Genomic DNA, 15,978 nt, shown 5'->3' with positions numbered 1-15,978 from the left:
GTGGAGGGGACAGCGTGTGGACCTGAGGGGTACCTGTGGCGGCTGGGGCAAGGGTGGTCAGGTGCCGTGGTGCAGTACTGGGGGTCTCCACTTTGCTAATCCCCATGGTAGGCAGCACCGGGGAAGGCAGGCCTCCTAGGGTAGGCATAGGGGCCAGTTTAGGAGAAGGGCCCAGAGCAGGCAAAGGCATGGCAGGAAGTACCCCAGGTCCCCTGCATACCCAGAGTCACTTGGCGGCAAGTGGGACAGCAGCTCCCTGGCTCCTGCATGGTCACCTCGTCCTGCAGAGGGAGTGGCCCCCCAGTCCACTCAGGAGGACAGCCCCAATGCCCAACACTGCCTGCTTGAGGCCCTAAGACCAGCTTCTGGGAAGGGACTCAGGAAGGAACCTAGGGAGTTCCTGGTTCTCTGAGAGGGCAGCAGGGCTGCTGGTGGGTACCTGGGCACAGGTGAGGGGGGGGCAGTGCTGGGTGCAGACACTCCTCCCATGGAGGCAGCGGCAGCTTTCACAGGCCTCCTGCCATTCGGATCCAGGCTGGGGAGATAGGAGACAGCCTCTTCCCCATCTCGATCTCCATCACTCTGCTTGTTCAACTTTTCTACACTACTACCATCCCTGAAACCAGCCTGGGGATCTAGTCAGGACAGTGGCCAGAGGCTGAAGTCAACAACAGGACTTCAGGAGGGAGGTGGGCTGGTAGAGCCCAGAGACTGTCCCAGTGTGATAGCTGATGACCAAGCTGCCCATTGGGGCAGGCCCTGGCATAGGGGGAGGAGTCCGTGGACCAGAGGGAGGCCTGATGGGAGGGAGGCCTGATGGAGGGAGGCCTGGGTTGGGGATGGCTGGGTGGCACAGAGGGGCTGTGGTGTCTCACCGGGTAGGGATGCCCATGGCGCCAGCACTCGCAGTGGTCTGTGGGCACGCAGAGGCCTGCCTGGTTGCGCAAGAGCCCGTGCTGGCACACACAGCCTGGGGCCTGCCCCGCACTGCAGTTACCCAGAGTCTCCGTGGCGTTGGGCTCCTGGCACGTCCGCTCGCAGGACCCCAGTTCCCCGGGGGCCACCTGCTGCCACATTTCTCCAGAGGGACACTCTGTCAGGGAAGACGCCCCACCACCACCACTCGGGTCAGCCCTGGGTGCAGCCTTGGCTCTCCCCACTCCCACGCTAGGCACCTCTAGAGTCCCTCCTCTCTCCCAGAGCTGCCCATTCGGCTCCAGCAGCCTCTGGACTTCTAGGCCTCCAAGCACACCCCTCTGCTCTTATCTACCTTCCCAAATGCTAGCGGGGCCTAACTCGAGTCTTGCCTTCTCCAAGAAGCCTCCCCTGACCAGGCCGGTCCACTTTGACCTCTCCATTTGTGGCAATGATTTCCCATCCTGTGGGTGTAGTCTGCTTGTCAGTGGGCTAGACCATCTCTTATCTCTGTTCTGGTGGGTGAGTCTGCCCTCAGCAGCCAGGCTGGGGTGCTCGGGGCTCACCATACCTGTGTGTCTCTGAATCTGCACAGAGCCCAGAGCACCAGGGCTGGGCACGTGTGAGGCCTCAGCAAAGGTCTGTTGACTTTGATCAGATGGGGGCAAAACAGTGCAGGGCAGACACAACCCTCCTGGGGACTGCCAGATGAGGGTCCTATTTTAGCTCTCCCTCTCAGACTTGGCTTTCTCCTCTGTGGGGAAAGAACCCTCCACCTCCTGCTTTGCTCACAGCCCTGCTCAGTACGCATGCAGGAATGCCCCCAACACCAGTGTGGACAGAGCTGGGAAGGGGCTTCTTGAAAGAGATAGCATTGCCAAGGGCAGGCAGGACCCTCACCCACACCAGGGCCAACCCCACCCTGGCTTTGGAAGGACCGGCAGGGGCCCAGACAGCCACAGCTCACCATGACAGTCGGCTAGAGAGCAGCGGAAGGCTCCCTGTTGGCAGATACTGGGAAGAGAGAAGCATGTGTTAGGAGGCATCCCAGGCCCTGCTCCCCACCCCTGTCCTCAGCAACCCTGCCCTCCACACCCTCCCTACCCCTAGCCCCCCCGCCCTCACCAGCGGGTACAGTTCCAGGTGAGCACAGTCCCTGGGGGAAGCTCCCTGGACTGCTCTTCAGGGGTCAAGGTGAGGCCCCACAGCAGAGAGCTCTGGGTGCAGGGGCACGCAGCAGGGGGCACACACGTGCCATTGTGCAGCAGCTGGGGTGGTATAGGCTCCGGTTATACTCAGATCACCACTTCTCTGCACCACCCCACACACACACGGAAGTCAGGACATGGCACCTTAACATACCTGCTCTCCGGGGCAGCCACAGCCAAGCTGGCAGGGCTCCTGCACACAGTTGGCACCGGGCTGCAGATGCGAGCAGAGGTATGGGCACGAAGTGGCGCAGGCCCTGAGCACCTGGCCGGGTAGGCACTCTGGGGGGCACACAGTGAGGTGGAATACCAGTGAAGGGGCTGCCCAGGCCCCACCACCTGCCCTGGCAAACTCCAGCTGGGACAGGGGCCTGAGCTCAGTGGTGCCAGAGGGAAGGGCAGGCACACGGCCCCCAGGTGCTCACCAGGGCAGGGCTGCAGGTTACATCCCTGCCGCTGCTCTGTGTCCTGGGCCTGGCAGGGTACCCCCACAGGAGCCTCCTTGCAGCTCCGGTGCCGCATCATAGTACCCCCACCACACAGAGCAGAGCAGTTACTCCAGGCAGACCAAGGCCCAAGGATGGGGCACTCATGGGGTGGGCACATCAGGGACCCGTTGATACAGGTGCTGTGGACAGGGGTGGAGGGCATGAGTCAGGGTGAAGAGAGCCCTGGCATCCCTGTAATGCCCATTACCCTGACCTGCCCCGAGCCCACCCAACCAGAGCTCCGCATCCCTCCCCTTAGCCACCAGTGGGCAGCCATACCAGTTTTTGCAGTCCAGCTGTACCACCTCGGCTGGGGCCACCACCCAAGAGGCGTTGGGGCTGGGGAGGCCACAGCGGCATGAGGCGATGGGCACGCAGTGCCCATCCTGTATCAGTTGGCCAGGGGGGCAGCGGCAGCCTGAGGTTGGGGGAGGGGACAAGCAAGATTCAGGGCAGGCGCTCACAGTGGATCCTTCTGGCAGCCAGACAGAGTCCAGAGCCTCAAGCTGACATTGGAGTACCCTTCCCACCCCCAGCCCCCCAGTCCCCACTTGATCCAGTCCCCACACTGTTCCCATTGCTGGGGCACAGGAAGGGGTCATGCTAGCCCCCTCTGTGTGGACACCACCTCAGGAACCCTTGAAGCTGCTGAGAGCACCCTCACGGATACAGTCCACCTTGGCTAAGGCTCGCTCTATGCAGGAGCCCTACTTGGTTGCTGAAAGTGACTCAAGGATCCGCTTTGCTGCCCTGTAACCCACGACCCAGTACAGCAGCACACCCCCTGCCCGCAGGTCACATGCTCTCTGGGAGCAAGAGGCAGCAGAATAGGATGCCCCAGTCAGAGGCCCTAGGGTTCCCAGGGACCTGGGTGACATGGTCCCTGCAGACACTGCACGCGGTCCCAGAGGTCAGCACAGCTTCGAGGGCACTGGTTGGCACAGTCAGGGGTGGGCACGGTGTCTCGGGCTTTGCAGCTCTCCCCTGAGGACCAGAAAGTAGGAGTCTGCATTGGGGGCCAACTCTGTTGTGCCCCCACGACAGCACCCTGTGCTCCTCTGCGCGCCTCCAGGAGCAGAGGCAATATCCCCCTCGGGTGCCAGCTTGTATGCTGCTGTCCCCACGCCTCCTCCAGGTGCCATGATGGGGTTACCTGGGCAGGGCCCCACGTTGCAGCTCTCAGTCTGAGCCCATGGCTCTCGGCAGACCCCTCCGGGGGGCCCCCCTGCCTCCCTCCAGCGTAGCCGGAAACCCCCACTGCAGGGCACCTGGCAGGGGCTCCAGGGCCCCCAAGGACTCCACTGGCATAAGTCTGGGGAAATAAGATGGAGTCAGTACCCAGGCCCCCATCCCCTCTGCCTCTGGCTTCTACCTTCTACTCCAGCCCTACAGACACTATGACATGCCCTGAGCCCCTCAAGCACCCTTCCTCCTCTTTTCAGCGGCTGCATGGATGCTCCCTGCTGCTGCCCCACCCAGCGGGAAATCCAGCAGGCCCTGGAGGCAAGCAGGAGGCTTAGCAGGCCTGTTAACTGCCTGGCTACTGAAATAAACAGCATGGCCCAGCCCCCCTGGGGAGGTCCCCCACCACTCTCATTTCAGGCTCCTTCCTGCCCTGTTGATCTCTGCCCTCCTCATTACCATGGCAGGCCGTAGGGTCCGGGCAGAGGCGTTGCTGGCTGAGTGGTACAGTGCAGAGGTCTGGGTCCCCAGCCCACGGCCTCCGCGTCTCAGGGTCCAAACAGAGGCGATGACGGTGCTGCTCCGAAGCCAGCAAGGGGGCCAAGGTGGGGGAGAGGCCAGCTGGGTGCTGAGACCAGTGCTCCTCCAGAGCAGTCCTGGAGGCAGGAGCCAGCACACCACGGGGCAGGCAGGGCCCACAGGGTGACCACTCAGACCATTCACTCAGAGGCAGAAGACCTAGGAAGGGCAGTGAGTGGGCATCCTTCCCAGTGACCCTCCCCCAGACTGCAGACGCCAGTGGATGGGAAGGAGGAGCTCTAGTTATGACCAGGAAGGGTTGGAAACAGGAAAGGCTGTAGGAGGTCTGGGGGAGCCACAGTGGGGTGACCAGCTGGCCTGGTGTGTCTGGGACTGTCAGGTGCCAGCACTAAGAGTTCCAGATCCAAGAACCCCCCCCATCCCCCAACCCCACACCTCCCCCACCCCCACCCCACCCCCGATCCTGGGCAAATGAGGACAGCTGGTCTCTCAAGTCCAGAGTTACCTTGACAGCCCTGGCTGGTGCACTGCAGCTCTCCGCGCTGGCATTCACTGTGGGAGGGGGTGGTCACGGTAGGACTGGGGGGCCAAGACTCGGCCCAGAGCAGTGGTTGGAGGGCTCACGTAGGGGTGACCTGAACTCTGGGCTCATTTGGAGCAGGATGAGGTTGGGGTTGGGCCCGGGGCCTGGGGGATTTCCCTGTGGGGCCTCCCCACTCCCCATTCCCTGGCCCCAGTCCTCTGATGCTACCTCCCCACCCTCATCACTCACCACTCTTTGCAGCCCAGCTGCAGGCGGTCCCCGGGAGCCAGGGTGACCCTGGCTCCTTCCCCTGTGATGTGTAGGCAGCTACACTGCTCTGGGGGAATGCAGCCCCCAGCCTGTTCCAGCAGCCCCTGAGCAGAAGGGGACACAGGCACAGGGCTGTGTGGCAGCCACCTCTGTACCCTAGTGCCAGTACCGTGTCTGCTCGCAGCAGGTGCATGTGATGATTTACTAAGCAAATGGATGGGCACATGGGCAAGAGGCCAAACGCCAGGGACTCTTAAAAGGTGTCGTGGGGAGGGGTGTCACAGAGGCATCACAGGGGAGGAAGTGCAGGAGTGGGACAGAGACCCCCTTCTCTTGGGGCACATCCCCCCCGCCCAGTCCCACCCCTCACCTCAGGGCAGTAGCAGCCGGGCTGGCAGGGCGGCAGGTTTTGGCAGAGCCCATGGCTCAGGTATGTGGCACAGAGCCCGGTACAGGGGGAGCCACACGCCTGGAACTCAAAGGGAGGTGGGCAGCTGTCCTCTGTGGGGGACCAGAGGCCGGTTGGGGACAGCCTAGAGATACCCTCCACCCCCCTGAGCCCAAAGCACACAGTACGGGATCCCATCAAGGCCCCTTAGGGTCTCCTTGTAAACCTGTCCCCATGCGGCCGGTAAGGACTGACTAGTGTTGCTGTGGGTGCCTCTAGGAAGGGTTGAGAGGGTTGGGCCTTGGAGAGCCACATAGCTTGCATAGAGGGAGGATGGGGCCTCGGGGAACTAGGGGCCTGGCAGGTGCTCCTGGGCTTGGCAGATGGAAGACGAGAAGGTGGCTACCACAGGGGGTGGGCAAGACCTTCTGTGCCTGGGCGTCACCACACGTGGACACAGCCAGCAGCTACAAAGTGGGGAAATCACAGCAGAGCTGGGAGGGGAAGGAGCAGCTGAGGGTGACAGCAGTTGAGGGTGAGGCAGGAGAGTAACTGAGCTGCTGAGGGCAGGGGTCAGTGCAGGCAAGGGCACCTGCTCCAAGGGCCTAGGGGCATGCATGTTTGCTCAGAGAGGAGCTGGGAGGCCCTGCCAGGGCTCAGTTGTCTAGCTTCTTGCTCCCAGCGCCTCACCAGAGCAGTTGCTGACTGGGCAAGGCCGGAAGTGGCCGTCCAGTCGTGTGCAGGGAGGCCTCTCCCCGGCCCCTCCGGGCGCTGGACCCTGGTGCCGGTAGCGCTGCTGGACGGGCACCTGGCACGAGCATGGTGTCCAGCTGCTCCAGCTGCTCCACACGCACTCCTCTGGGGACCAAGGTGGGGGGATGCCAGCCTGGCTCCTCCAGCCTATGTTCCCTCCCATCCCTCCCCTCTTCTCCCAACCCCAGCCAACACCCTGCACAGGGCAAGAGCAAAAGGGAGCTCAGACAAGTCCTGATCCCCTGTGCTCCCCATCACCCAGCAGCAAGGTCCCCATCACCCAGCAGTGAGGGGCACAGCCCAAAGGGCTCAAGGGAGGAGATGGTGACAAGAGAAAAGAAACTAGACAAAATATCAGGGGGATAGATATACATTTGGGGGGTACAATCTGGGGTTTGGGAAATCACATTACTCCCTGAGTTTTCCTGAGGCAGGGAACAGGTGATGGGGCTTGGCTACCCCATGCACACTCACCCAGGCAGGGTCCTGGGTAGCAGGCCTGCGTGTCCAGGTGGAGGAAGGTGCCATTGCAGGTAGAGTCGACTTCAGCCAGTGGGCAGGGGCAGGACCCAGAGCGGGAGGCCAGGCCTGGGCCGCAGCTGCGGGAACAGGGCCCCCAGGGGCCCCAGGAGCAGGACTCCAGCAGCCCCAGGCAAGGCTGCTGTCCACAGCGCTGGGTCTGGGTGCCAGGGCCCAGGCAGGGGGCTCTGCTGTAGCCAAGGCCCGAGGCCATGCAGCCCCGGGTGCGAAGCTGGTTTCCACCTCCACAGGAGACAGAGCATTCAGACCAGGGGGACCACAGCGTCCAGGCCCCAGGGACTGTAGGAGGGCACAGATGAGGTTAGAGAAACTGGAGGGAGCAAAGGCCCCGAGGGCTGTGCAAGGTCCGTACAAGGGGTGGCAGCTATAAATAGGGCTGGGAGGGAAATAAACACAACGCAAGCAAATGGCCAGCATGAAGCTAGGAGGGCGAGGGGTGGTGGGACTGGTACGAAACCCCAGACCTGCACACTCGATGTCTTCACAGATGATGCCCTCCGGGGTGCAGGAGCTGAGAGGAGGAGCCTGGACTCAGGGATGCTGCCATAAGGCAGGACAGTATGGACCACCCCTCCCCACCTCTGCCCCAGCTTACCACTGCTGGCACTCGCCCTGCAACCAGCTGTCCCCCAGCGTGTGGAGGCGGCCACCATGCAGGCACAGGGGTGGGCATGGGGGCTGAGGGCAGGGCTGGCTCTGGGACTGCTCCTCCCGACACTCCGGGGCCCATGAGCCCGAGGTGGAGGACCTGGGTGGGGCCCGGGGCAGAGAAGGTGAGAGACACCCAGGGTCCCTCTTCACTCACCTCCTGGTGAGACACCTGATGGGCAAACCTGGGGTGGCTAAAGAAAGCAAGGATGACCAGGGACAAAAGTTGGGGCCAGGACACAGAGGGTATGCCACGGGGTGGGGGCAGGATCCAGGACCTCCATATCAGAGAGGGAGACTGAGTCCAGGCAGCAGCAGACCAGGGTTGGGGAGGGGATGCCAGCCTTGCCCAGCCCCATACCGGAAGCGGCTCTGCTGCCCCTCCGGCCCACATGAGCGGCTGCAGGGACTCCAGGCTGACCAGCGGCTCCAGGCACAGTGGGCAGGTGGTGGGCAGGGCTGAGCCATGCAGGAGAGCTGTCCAGCCTGGCAGGTGCAGGTGTTGCAGGCCTCCTGGTGCCAGCTGCCCGGGGCCCAGCTATGGCCCTGGGCATCTGTACACTCGCAGTGCTCAATTGGCACGCAGCCACTGTCCTGCTCCAGGAAGCCTGTGGGGGAGGCGGCCCTCCAGAGCTGTGCTGGCACCCAGCTCCCACCTGCCTTCCCACTGAGCCGCTGTGACATGCCATGGGGCCAGGGCAGCTCCTACCCTCAGAGCAGCGGCAACCCGGCTGGCAGGCCTGGCCATCCTGACACACGATCCCCTCCTGGAGGTCTGAGCAGTGGCGGGGGCAGCGGTCAGCACAGCTGACCATTTTCATGCCTGCTGGGCAGCCCTCCTCTGGGCAGATGGGGAAGACCAGAGTCAAGAGGGCTCTGGGCACCGGGGCTCAGAAACACTCCACCTGCCTGCCCGGGAACCACTCTTACCTCTGTGAAGCTATACTCCCATCTTTCACCCCATGTTGGTGCCCACAGATACAAGGGGCCTTGGGGAGACCCCCGGGATTGGGACGTTTGAGTGCCAGGGAGTTCCTCTTACCTACCCGGGGGATCCCAGCACCTAGCCTGGCACCCAATACATGTTGTTGACCTGGACTGAATTTGTGAAGCCAACATGCTCACCTACCTGGCTCCTCTGTATTCACCTGGAGGCCATACAAGAGTAACCAGGGTCCCTGGGGCCCCCAGAGCTCAGAAGGACCAATAACTGGAGCAGAAGGTGGGAGGAGCATGTCTGACTCTGTCCACACCCCAGGTGCAGCTGCACTCAGGACTGGAACCCTCAAATCCTCCAAAAGCCTTGACCTGCTGGGTGGTTCCAAGCAACACTGCGCCTGGTCCATGGAGGGCACCCCCTACCTGAGCGAGTCCCCCCTACCCAGTGCCAGACCTCGCCATCTACCCCTGTGGGCCTCAGTTTCCTCAGCTGGCTGGTGAGGGTCTCTGCCACAAGGCATCATGGAAATTAAATTAGGAGGGGCATGGGAAGACCTGTGCCGAGGGCAAAGGCCACTGGGATGTGGTATCCCCACTGCCATACCACAAGGCAAGGGGTTGCAGAGCCGAGACTGGTGCCTCTCCCCAACACAGGGGGCACCCCCGTTCTTGGGCGGGGGGCTTGAGCAGCTGCGGCTCCTCAGGGACCGGCCCCCCCCACAGCTCCGGTCACACCAGGACCAGGAACTCCAGCGTGACCAGCCTCCAGGCACTGCGTGGAAAAGAGAAGGGCCTCATGAGGGATCTAGCTCAGGCAGGGGGGCCCCTCCATAGACCAGGAGCCCTGGGCAGGGTCCTGGTAGTGCCACAGGGGCACGTGATGCCAGGGAAGGGCATGCTCTGGTCCTCACCAGTCCTTCTCACCTGGGCAGGCCCGCAGGTTGCAGAAGCGACGCTCCTGGTAAGCAGTCAGGATGTCCGGGCACCAGTGCCCACCGGGCCCCGGGGGACGGTATGCCCGTAGTCGGCGCTGCTGGCCTACCCCGCAGCTTCGAGAGCAAGGTTCCCACGGGGCCCAGGCAGTCCAGGAACAGTTCCCAGCCACACAGCCAGGGCTGGGGCACGGGGATGGCTCTGCGGGCCAGGGCAGGAGGAACGAAGCTGAGCTGGAGCCAGCCCTGACTCCTCGACCTCAGCCTGGGTGCAGCCCTCCTCATCTGCTGGGCCAGCCGTGACCTCATCCAGACCTTTGGGTTTGTGTTGAGGGTCTAATACTGGCTCTTGTGGGACTTTGGTAACTAGGCCTCAGTGTCCCCACTCTCACAAGGGGCAGTGGTCCCAGACTCACAGGGATGCTGAGGGATCTGGGTGGGAAATTGGGTGAGTGTTGAGGACACACATAAGGGAGGATGTGCTGGTGTTTGCTGGGCTCCCCAGCAGCTGCCAGGGCTGCACAGAGCACCCCAGGGCCCAGAGTCATGCAAGGATTCATGATTAGATATTGTGCTCAGAACTCAGTATTTGCTTAAAGGGTTTTGGAGGTTGGACGTGGGTTGGGGGTCAGAGTGAGCTGTTGGAAGGAGGATGATGGGGTTAGAGGGGATGGCCGTGGTTCAGACATGGATCAGGTCAGAGGTCAAGACTGGAGACACACCTGTGCAGGAGGGCAGGTTGCAAGGGCGCTTCTGTGAAGCGTCACCCCCAGTGCAGTTTGCCAGGCAGAGGCGAGTGCGGCTGCGCCAAGCAGGGTGTGTGGGGTCTGTGCAGGTGTGAGAGCAGGGGGACCATGGAGACCACGGGCCCCAGCCACCTGCAGGGAGAAGGGGGAGAGGCATCTCCTGCTGAGTCAACCCTGGGCTCCTGAACTCCCAGGAAGCAGGGCCGGGAAGGGAGGAGGTCCTGGGCGTGTTCTTCCCAAAGAGAGGCCACATGGGAGGGGTAGAGGCAGTCAGGGGTTGGGACCCAAGGAGTCTGGGCTACCTGGAATGCTTGTTACTGGCTCCACTGTGAACCCTCCAGCCCCTGTGCCAAAGAAAAGCCCTGTTCAGGATGCTTCTGAGTGTGCAGTACACCAGGACCAAACCACTGCTATCTGATTCAGCCCTTCCCTCAGCTGGGTCTCCTGTGGACCCTAAGGCCCCAAACACAGCCAGACTTGCACTTCCCAATTCCCTCACCTGGGCAGTCGGGGCTGAGGCAGTATTTGAGGTCCTGGCGGGGCCCACTGCAACCCAGGTTGCCTGGAGCCAGGGAGGGCTGCATACACTGGCGGCTGCGGGTTCGGGTGCCCAGCCCACCACAAGAGCGGGAGCATGGGCCCCACAGCCCCCAGGGACTGAAGCCATCAGCAGCCTCGGAGCAGTCCCCCACAGAGCAAGACAGCTTCCCATGCACACAGGAGCTGCGGAAAGGGCACGGGGTTGAGGGGCTGCGCAGGACAGACTCTGAGAGGAAGGGATGTGGGCAAGGGTCTCCGCCCCCTGGACAGTGAAGAGATGGAGCTGGTAGTCAGGCTGGGCAGGGGCGGAGCAGCCAACGCCCACCCCCCATTCCAAACCTCCCCCACTCTCACCATCCCCTCACCAGTTACTGCAGTCTGTACGAAGGCTCTGGCCTGAGCCCAACTCATCCCCAGGCCCAAGGGCCCCACCATCCTCTCCCAGAATGGGTGGACGAGCCCCAGGGTCAGCACCCGCAGCTCCCAGCTCCTGCAGCAGTGAGGCTGGCAGCACACAGGGGCACTCCTGGTGGGTGGGAGCAGAGGAGAAGGTGCAATCACACAGACCAGGTGCCAGATCTCTGCACCTGTGCATTGCCTCCATGGGGTTGGGGAGGAAGGCTCCTGGTGGCTCCTTGGTGGCAGCAGGGAGGGGCTTGGGCCCCAGAAGAGCATTCCCTGGAGCAAGTGGGACTGTTTCCCTGAGTCAGGGGAATGAACATGAGGGACTAGTGGCCTACGAGCTTGACCCGAATGGCCAGTGGATTTCCTGCATTGGACCCAGGCAGGGTCAGCAGAGGCCCTCACAGGGTGGCACTTGGAGGGAACACGGAGCAGCCAGGAAACAGACACCTGGCTCCTAGCTTCAGCAATAACTGTCTGTGTGCGTGACTCGGTGTTCCCTTTTCTTCTCTGCAGCTCACCCAGTGTCATCAGCTCGAAGTCAAGCAGATGGGATCAGGTGGCTGCTCGGGCCCTTCTGGGCATGGCATTCTGGAACTCTGGCTGGGGGCAGCCACCGGGCACTGGCTTCAAGAGTAGGATTAAAGACAGGGAAAGAAATCCCCATGCATCTGTAGAGCTCAGCAGAGCACTGTTGGCACCTGTCTGCAGTCTGGACCCCACAGCGGGAGACAAGGAGTCTGGGGCCAGCCAGAGTAAAGGGAGGGATATGCTTCCCCACAGGGATGTGGCAGGGAGAGGGGGGCAGTGAGGACCCACGGTTCCCTGCTGTGGTCTGAATGGCGTGGGGAGCCCGAATGCCAGCTGCTGGGCATCGAGGAGCCAGAGGGGGCACCTGGCCGCCCGTCAGTCATGGACAGCTCCACCTGGAGTTGGGAGCCAGGGAGAGCTGCTGAAGAGCAAGGTCCCCATTCCAGGGAACCAGAGACATCCTGAGGCAGTGTCGCCCCAGCGTCTGCTCTGGGAGCTGAATGCCAGCCTGGGGTCACACAGGGTCTGTGGGGGTGAGCAGCTGCAGGGGAGAGGAAGGAAAGGCAGGGGAGGGGGCGGGCCTTGGGCTCCTGGCTGAGTGGGTTCTGACCTGGACACAGGACAGGCGGTGCTGGAAGGTGCCCACGGGGCAGTGGCAGCCCTCCTCGCAGCCAGCGGAGAAACAGCCCACCTGCCACGTGACGTGGGTGCAGGAGAAGGGACACCCCTCACTGGGCTGGCACTCCCGGTACAGACGTCCAGCTGGGCAGCCTGCCTCTGGGGTAATCTTTGCATCAGTGCCCAGCGCTGCCCCGCGCAGCCCTAGATGGCCACTTATCCACCCACCCCACTGGGACCTGCTTACTCACCCCAGTGCCCACGCTCCCGGGGCTCCGCAGTTGGGTCAGCAGTCCCCTCCCTGGGTTATGCCCCTCGGGGTCCATATCACACCCTCCCACACACTCCCCTCCCTGAATCTGGCTACTCCCTCCTCCACTTGTCCATCATCGGCCCAAAAGGGCAGCATACAGGGCTGGGTGGATGGGATGAGGAAGGCAAAGACACCTGTGTGTCCGTGTCAAAGGCCAACAGGGGAATCCAACTTAAGTTGGAGCGTCCAGGGTGACCCTTGGGCTGGGACTCACCTCTGCAGACCTGGGTGTGGCAGGTGCGGCTCTGGCGGGCCAGCCCAGGGCAGGGGGGCCGGGCACATCTCCGGGAGCGAAGCTGCTCCCCACCTCCACACGAAACACTGCAGTCTTCCCAGGGGCCCCAAGTACCCCACACACCAGGGCCAGGGCAGCCAGGCACCTCCTGGCAGCGCAGGATGCCCTCCACACAGGTGCTGGGGACAAGGGAGGGGGCTTGAGAAGCAGGACCCTGGCCAGCTCCCCCAAGAGCCCTCTTGCCCGGCTCTGCAGCCCAGTCCCTCCCTGCTTCTCTCAGCTCACCAGTTGTCACAGAGCCCAGTTACCACCTCTCCAGGCTCCAGGCTCTCCCAGGAGCTGAGCCCAGGCCCCGCTGACCGGCTCTGGTTCTCAGGAATCCCTGAAGGCATGAGTAGGGTGGGGGACTCCAGATGGCTCAGTGTGTTTCCCAACCCTGAATCCCTCCTCCTGCCCCACTGCCTTTTCCTCCCTCCCTATCAGCCTTCACCCTGTGATGCCCCAGATTCCGGGCCTGGGAGATGGAAGCGCCAACCCGGAGCAGGCCAGGAATGCTGTGGGACGCATGAGAGACTAACTCCAGGAGCATTGGAGAGGACAGGTGGCCCGTTCCCATCCTATAGCTCCAGGCTGGGCCCGTGGGGGACAGAAGGGTAGAGGCCGGGCAGGAGGGCACTGCTGTGCTTGGGGGTCACTGGGAGAGGGCAAAGGGAAGCACTGACCCATGGTTCCAGGCTGGTACTGGCAGCGGCAGTGGGCAGGAGGCACACAAATGCCATCCTGGGACAGCTGGCCAGGGGGGCACCCACAGCTGGGCTGGCAACCCGTCAAGCCCGGCTGGCACACACTCCCAGGAGACAGGTCCTGGCAGGAGCGGGGACAGGGCCACCCGCAGGGGAGAAGACCCTGGCCACCCCCACAGTCTGTGGCAGGAGGGAAGCAGAGAGGGTGATGAGCAGGGGCCCATCCTAAAGGATCCTAGCACACAGGTGACAAGCCCTCCTGCCACACCCCCCCACCCCTACCCCTGCCATCCACCTGCTCTGACCTTCCACCCTGCCCCAGGATTACGGGGTGAGTGATCTAAGGGCTGTTCCTCAAAGAAAGTGACACGGCAGTGTATGCTGGGGTCAAAGGTCAGAGGCAGTGTCTCCCTAGCCTTATAAGGGGACCCTCCCAGATCTCTGCAGAAACCCTCACCTGTGCATTGTGTGGCATTGTCCTGGCAAGGGCGACTCTGCCTGTAGCTCCCAGGGCAGGGCCTGCCTCCCTCCGGGGTTGGGGGCCAGACACACGCCCGGCTCCGATGGGACTGCCCCAGGCACGGGTCACAGGGAGACCACAGTCCCCAGGGGCTCCAGGCTCCATCCACTGTGCCAGGAAGACAGAACCATCTGCCCTAGGAGGCCTGGGAGGTGCCTGGCCTATTGAGATTTGAGCAGACTAGTGGGGGCATCTCACCTGGGCAGTCGGGGGAGCTGGGGCAGGCCTCCTTCTGATGCTGGGCCCCTGCCTCCCCTGCTTTCCCCGGGCATGGGGTCCCCCCGTGCTGAGGAGTGGGGCAGGTGCAGACCCTGGAGCGAGTCCTTGTCTGGCCCCTGCAGGGCTGGGAGCACGCTGTCCACTCCGACCATGGACACCAGCCACCAGGCACTGCAGGGGACAGTGGTGGAAGGGCACTGGGGCACAGGCATCTCCTCCCTGGTCCCAGCCCTCTCAGTGATGCTGGCCACTTTTCCTCACCTCCTCTGAGCTGGAACATACGTACCTGGGCAAGGCAGGTCTGTGCAGTTCAACCTCCCCTCTGAGCAGGTGCTAGGCAGGGCATGCAGGCACAGGAAAGAGGGCAGCGTCTCAGCCCTGCCCATGCCCTCCACATGCACCCCTCCTAACCTGCCTCTTCCCTTCCCCCTATACCCCTTCCTCCCCTTCAGGGGATCAGATGCCACCTCTCCATTCTCCTGGGCCTCCAGACCCTGCTCCCTGTCTTATTCAGGGGCCTCTAGGTGTCCTGTGGCTCCCTGCTGGCCACTGGCTGGTGTGTCCTACTGGGGGATGACCATAGGTAGTCTGCTGCTGGCTGGGGCCAGACGGTGAGCAGAAACACCATGCTTATCACCCCTCCATCCCCTCCAAGCACACACCCATCCCCAGCCTGCCATGTCTCCCAGAGAGCCTCAGTTTCCCCACCTATTAGACAGGGGTGAGAGTCCCTGCCTGCATCTTCTCAGGGATCATGGGAATCTAACCTGCATTGGCTGAGACTCAGGAGAGCTCAGGTGCCCCCTGCCCTCACCCTGGCACCTCTTTCTGCTCACCAGTAGTTGCAGCCATCGGGCCTGGGCAGCCGAGCCCCTGGCTGGTGCCGCTCCCCGCTCAGCAGGTCCAAGCAGCCACAGTGGCTGCGCTGCACGCAGAAGGCCCCATCGGCACTCAGCACCTGGCCTGGAGGGCAGTAGCAGCCTGGCTGGCAGTGCCACTCGCAGTGCTGGGGGGTGGGGAGGCAGCAAGGAAGGGCTCGGGTGAGCAGAAAACAGGGCCGAGGGGGCAGGGAGGGGTGCCCTGGGGAGTCAGTGCAGAGCCCCATGGGAACGATGAAGTGAAGGAGGAGGTAGCTCACAGTCATTCTGTCCAAATACAGTATCTGCTCGTCCCCTCCCGAGGGGAGGAGTGGGGAGAGAAGACAAGAGCCTGAGAAGGTCTGCCCTGGGCGAGGGTAAGGGGGTAGGGAGGGTGTCCTCCAAATGTGAACCCTGTGGAAGGTTCGATGGGGGACCTGGTCAGTGCCTGGGAACCAAGGCATCTCCCTGACCTCCCTGGAACGTAGGAAGCAGGGCAACAGAAAGCTGGCTTGGGCAGGGGGTCACCTGGGAAGGCGCTGGGGTCCCCTGGGGGAGCCAGGAGCCAGGCATCAGCCCTTCTTCCTCCTTGCTCACCCTGACCCCTCTTAGACCCCTGCAGCAGACCTCAGGGCACCATCCCTTGAGCATCCCCGATCCAGGTCAGCTTCCACCCCGCACTGTGCTCCGTGCGGGGGCCCCTTGTATCTTGCCTCTGTCCCTCTCCAGCATCCTGGGCAGGTGTTCTGCGAAGTCACACCCACCAGGGCATGGATGCATACATGCATGCACACACATGTACCTTCAGAGTCATGATCCACACACCAAAATGCTCGTAGTGTTTCAGATGACATCATGGGCTCATTCCCCCCTTCACACGTGTTTATGCTATTTTTGTAATACAGTCTTTACATTCAGAAAGGCTTGA

General features: G+C 62.7%; 1 protein-coding gene across 10 annotated transcripts in view; it reads right to left on the bottom strand.

Annotated features, from left to right (window-relative positions):
* SSPO (SCO-spondin) overlaps positions 1-15,978 on the bottom strand; it is a 51,804-nt gene that overhangs the window by 1,740 nt on the left and 34,086 nt on the right. For 6 of the 10 annotated variants that reach the window (XM_072765054.1, XM_072765053.1, XM_072765055.1 and 3 more), the window contains 35 exons: positions 15,030-15,199; positions 14,480-14,526; positions 14,173-14,364; positions 13,912-14,082; positions 13,434-13,634; positions 12,997-13,093; positions 12,691-12,890; positions 12,156-12,322; positions 10,978-11,138; positions 10,572-10,795; positions 10,375-10,416; positions 10,049-10,204; positions 9,319-9,528; positions 8,999-9,166; positions 8,165-8,296; positions 7,817-8,063; positions 7,403-7,555; positions 7,272-7,318; positions 6,742-7,086; positions 6,205-6,372; positions 5,497-5,627; positions 5,106-5,230; positions 4,839-4,885; positions 4,253-4,531; positions 3,765-3,923; positions 3,479-3,595; positions 2,891-3,029; positions 2,549-2,751; positions 2,278-2,405; positions 2,041-2,183; positions 1,883-1,929; positions 876-1,093; positions 440-535; positions 221-281; positions 34-135 (listed from right to left, as the gene is read on the bottom strand). In XM_072765054.1, the coding sequence (XP_072621155.1) occupies positions 34-135; positions 221-281; positions 440-535; positions 876-1,093; positions 1,883-1,929; positions 2,041-2,183; positions 2,278-2,405; positions 2,549-2,751; positions 2,891-3,029; positions 3,479-3,595; positions 3,765-3,923; positions 4,253-4,531; positions 4,839-4,885; positions 5,106-5,230; positions 5,497-5,627; positions 6,205-6,372; positions 6,742-7,086; positions 7,272-7,318; positions 7,403-7,555; positions 7,817-8,063; positions 8,165-8,296; positions 8,999-9,166; positions 9,319-9,528; positions 10,049-10,204; positions 10,375-10,416; positions 10,572-10,795; positions 10,978-11,138; positions 12,156-12,322; positions 12,691-12,890; positions 12,997-13,093; positions 13,434-13,634; positions 13,912-14,082; positions 14,173-14,364; positions 14,480-14,526; positions 15,030-15,199 (5,293 nt within the window). Of the gene's footprint in view, positions 1-33; positions 136-220; positions 282-439; positions 536-875; positions 1,094-1,882; positions 1,930-2,040; positions 2,184-2,277; positions 2,406-2,548; positions 2,752-2,890; positions 3,030-3,478; positions 3,596-3,764; positions 3,924-4,252; positions 4,532-4,838; positions 4,886-5,105; positions 5,231-5,496; positions 5,628-6,204; positions 6,373-6,741; positions 7,087-7,271; positions 7,319-7,402; positions 7,650-7,816; positions 8,064-8,164; positions 8,297-8,998; positions 9,167-9,318; positions 9,529-10,048; positions 10,205-10,374; positions 10,417-10,571; positions 10,796-10,977; positions 11,139-12,155; positions 12,323-12,690; positions 12,891-12,996; positions 13,094-13,433; positions 13,635-13,911; positions 14,083-14,172; positions 14,365-14,479; positions 14,527-15,029; positions 15,200-15,978 lie in introns of those variants that run through there. The other 4 variants (XM_072765056.1, XM_072765057.1, XM_072765058.1 and 1 more) reach the window with 4 other exon arrangements.

This window comes from Vulpes vulpes, chromosome 7 (genome assembly GCF_048418805.1).
Source record: "Vulpes vulpes isolate BD-2025 chromosome 7, VulVul3, whole genome shotgun sequence".
NCBI lineage: Eukaryota > Metazoa > Chordata > Mammalia > Carnivora > Canidae > Vulpes > Vulpes vulpes.
The sequence above is the reverse complement of the archived record's forward strand: the minus strand, read 5'-3'. Positions and strand labels throughout refer to the sequence as shown.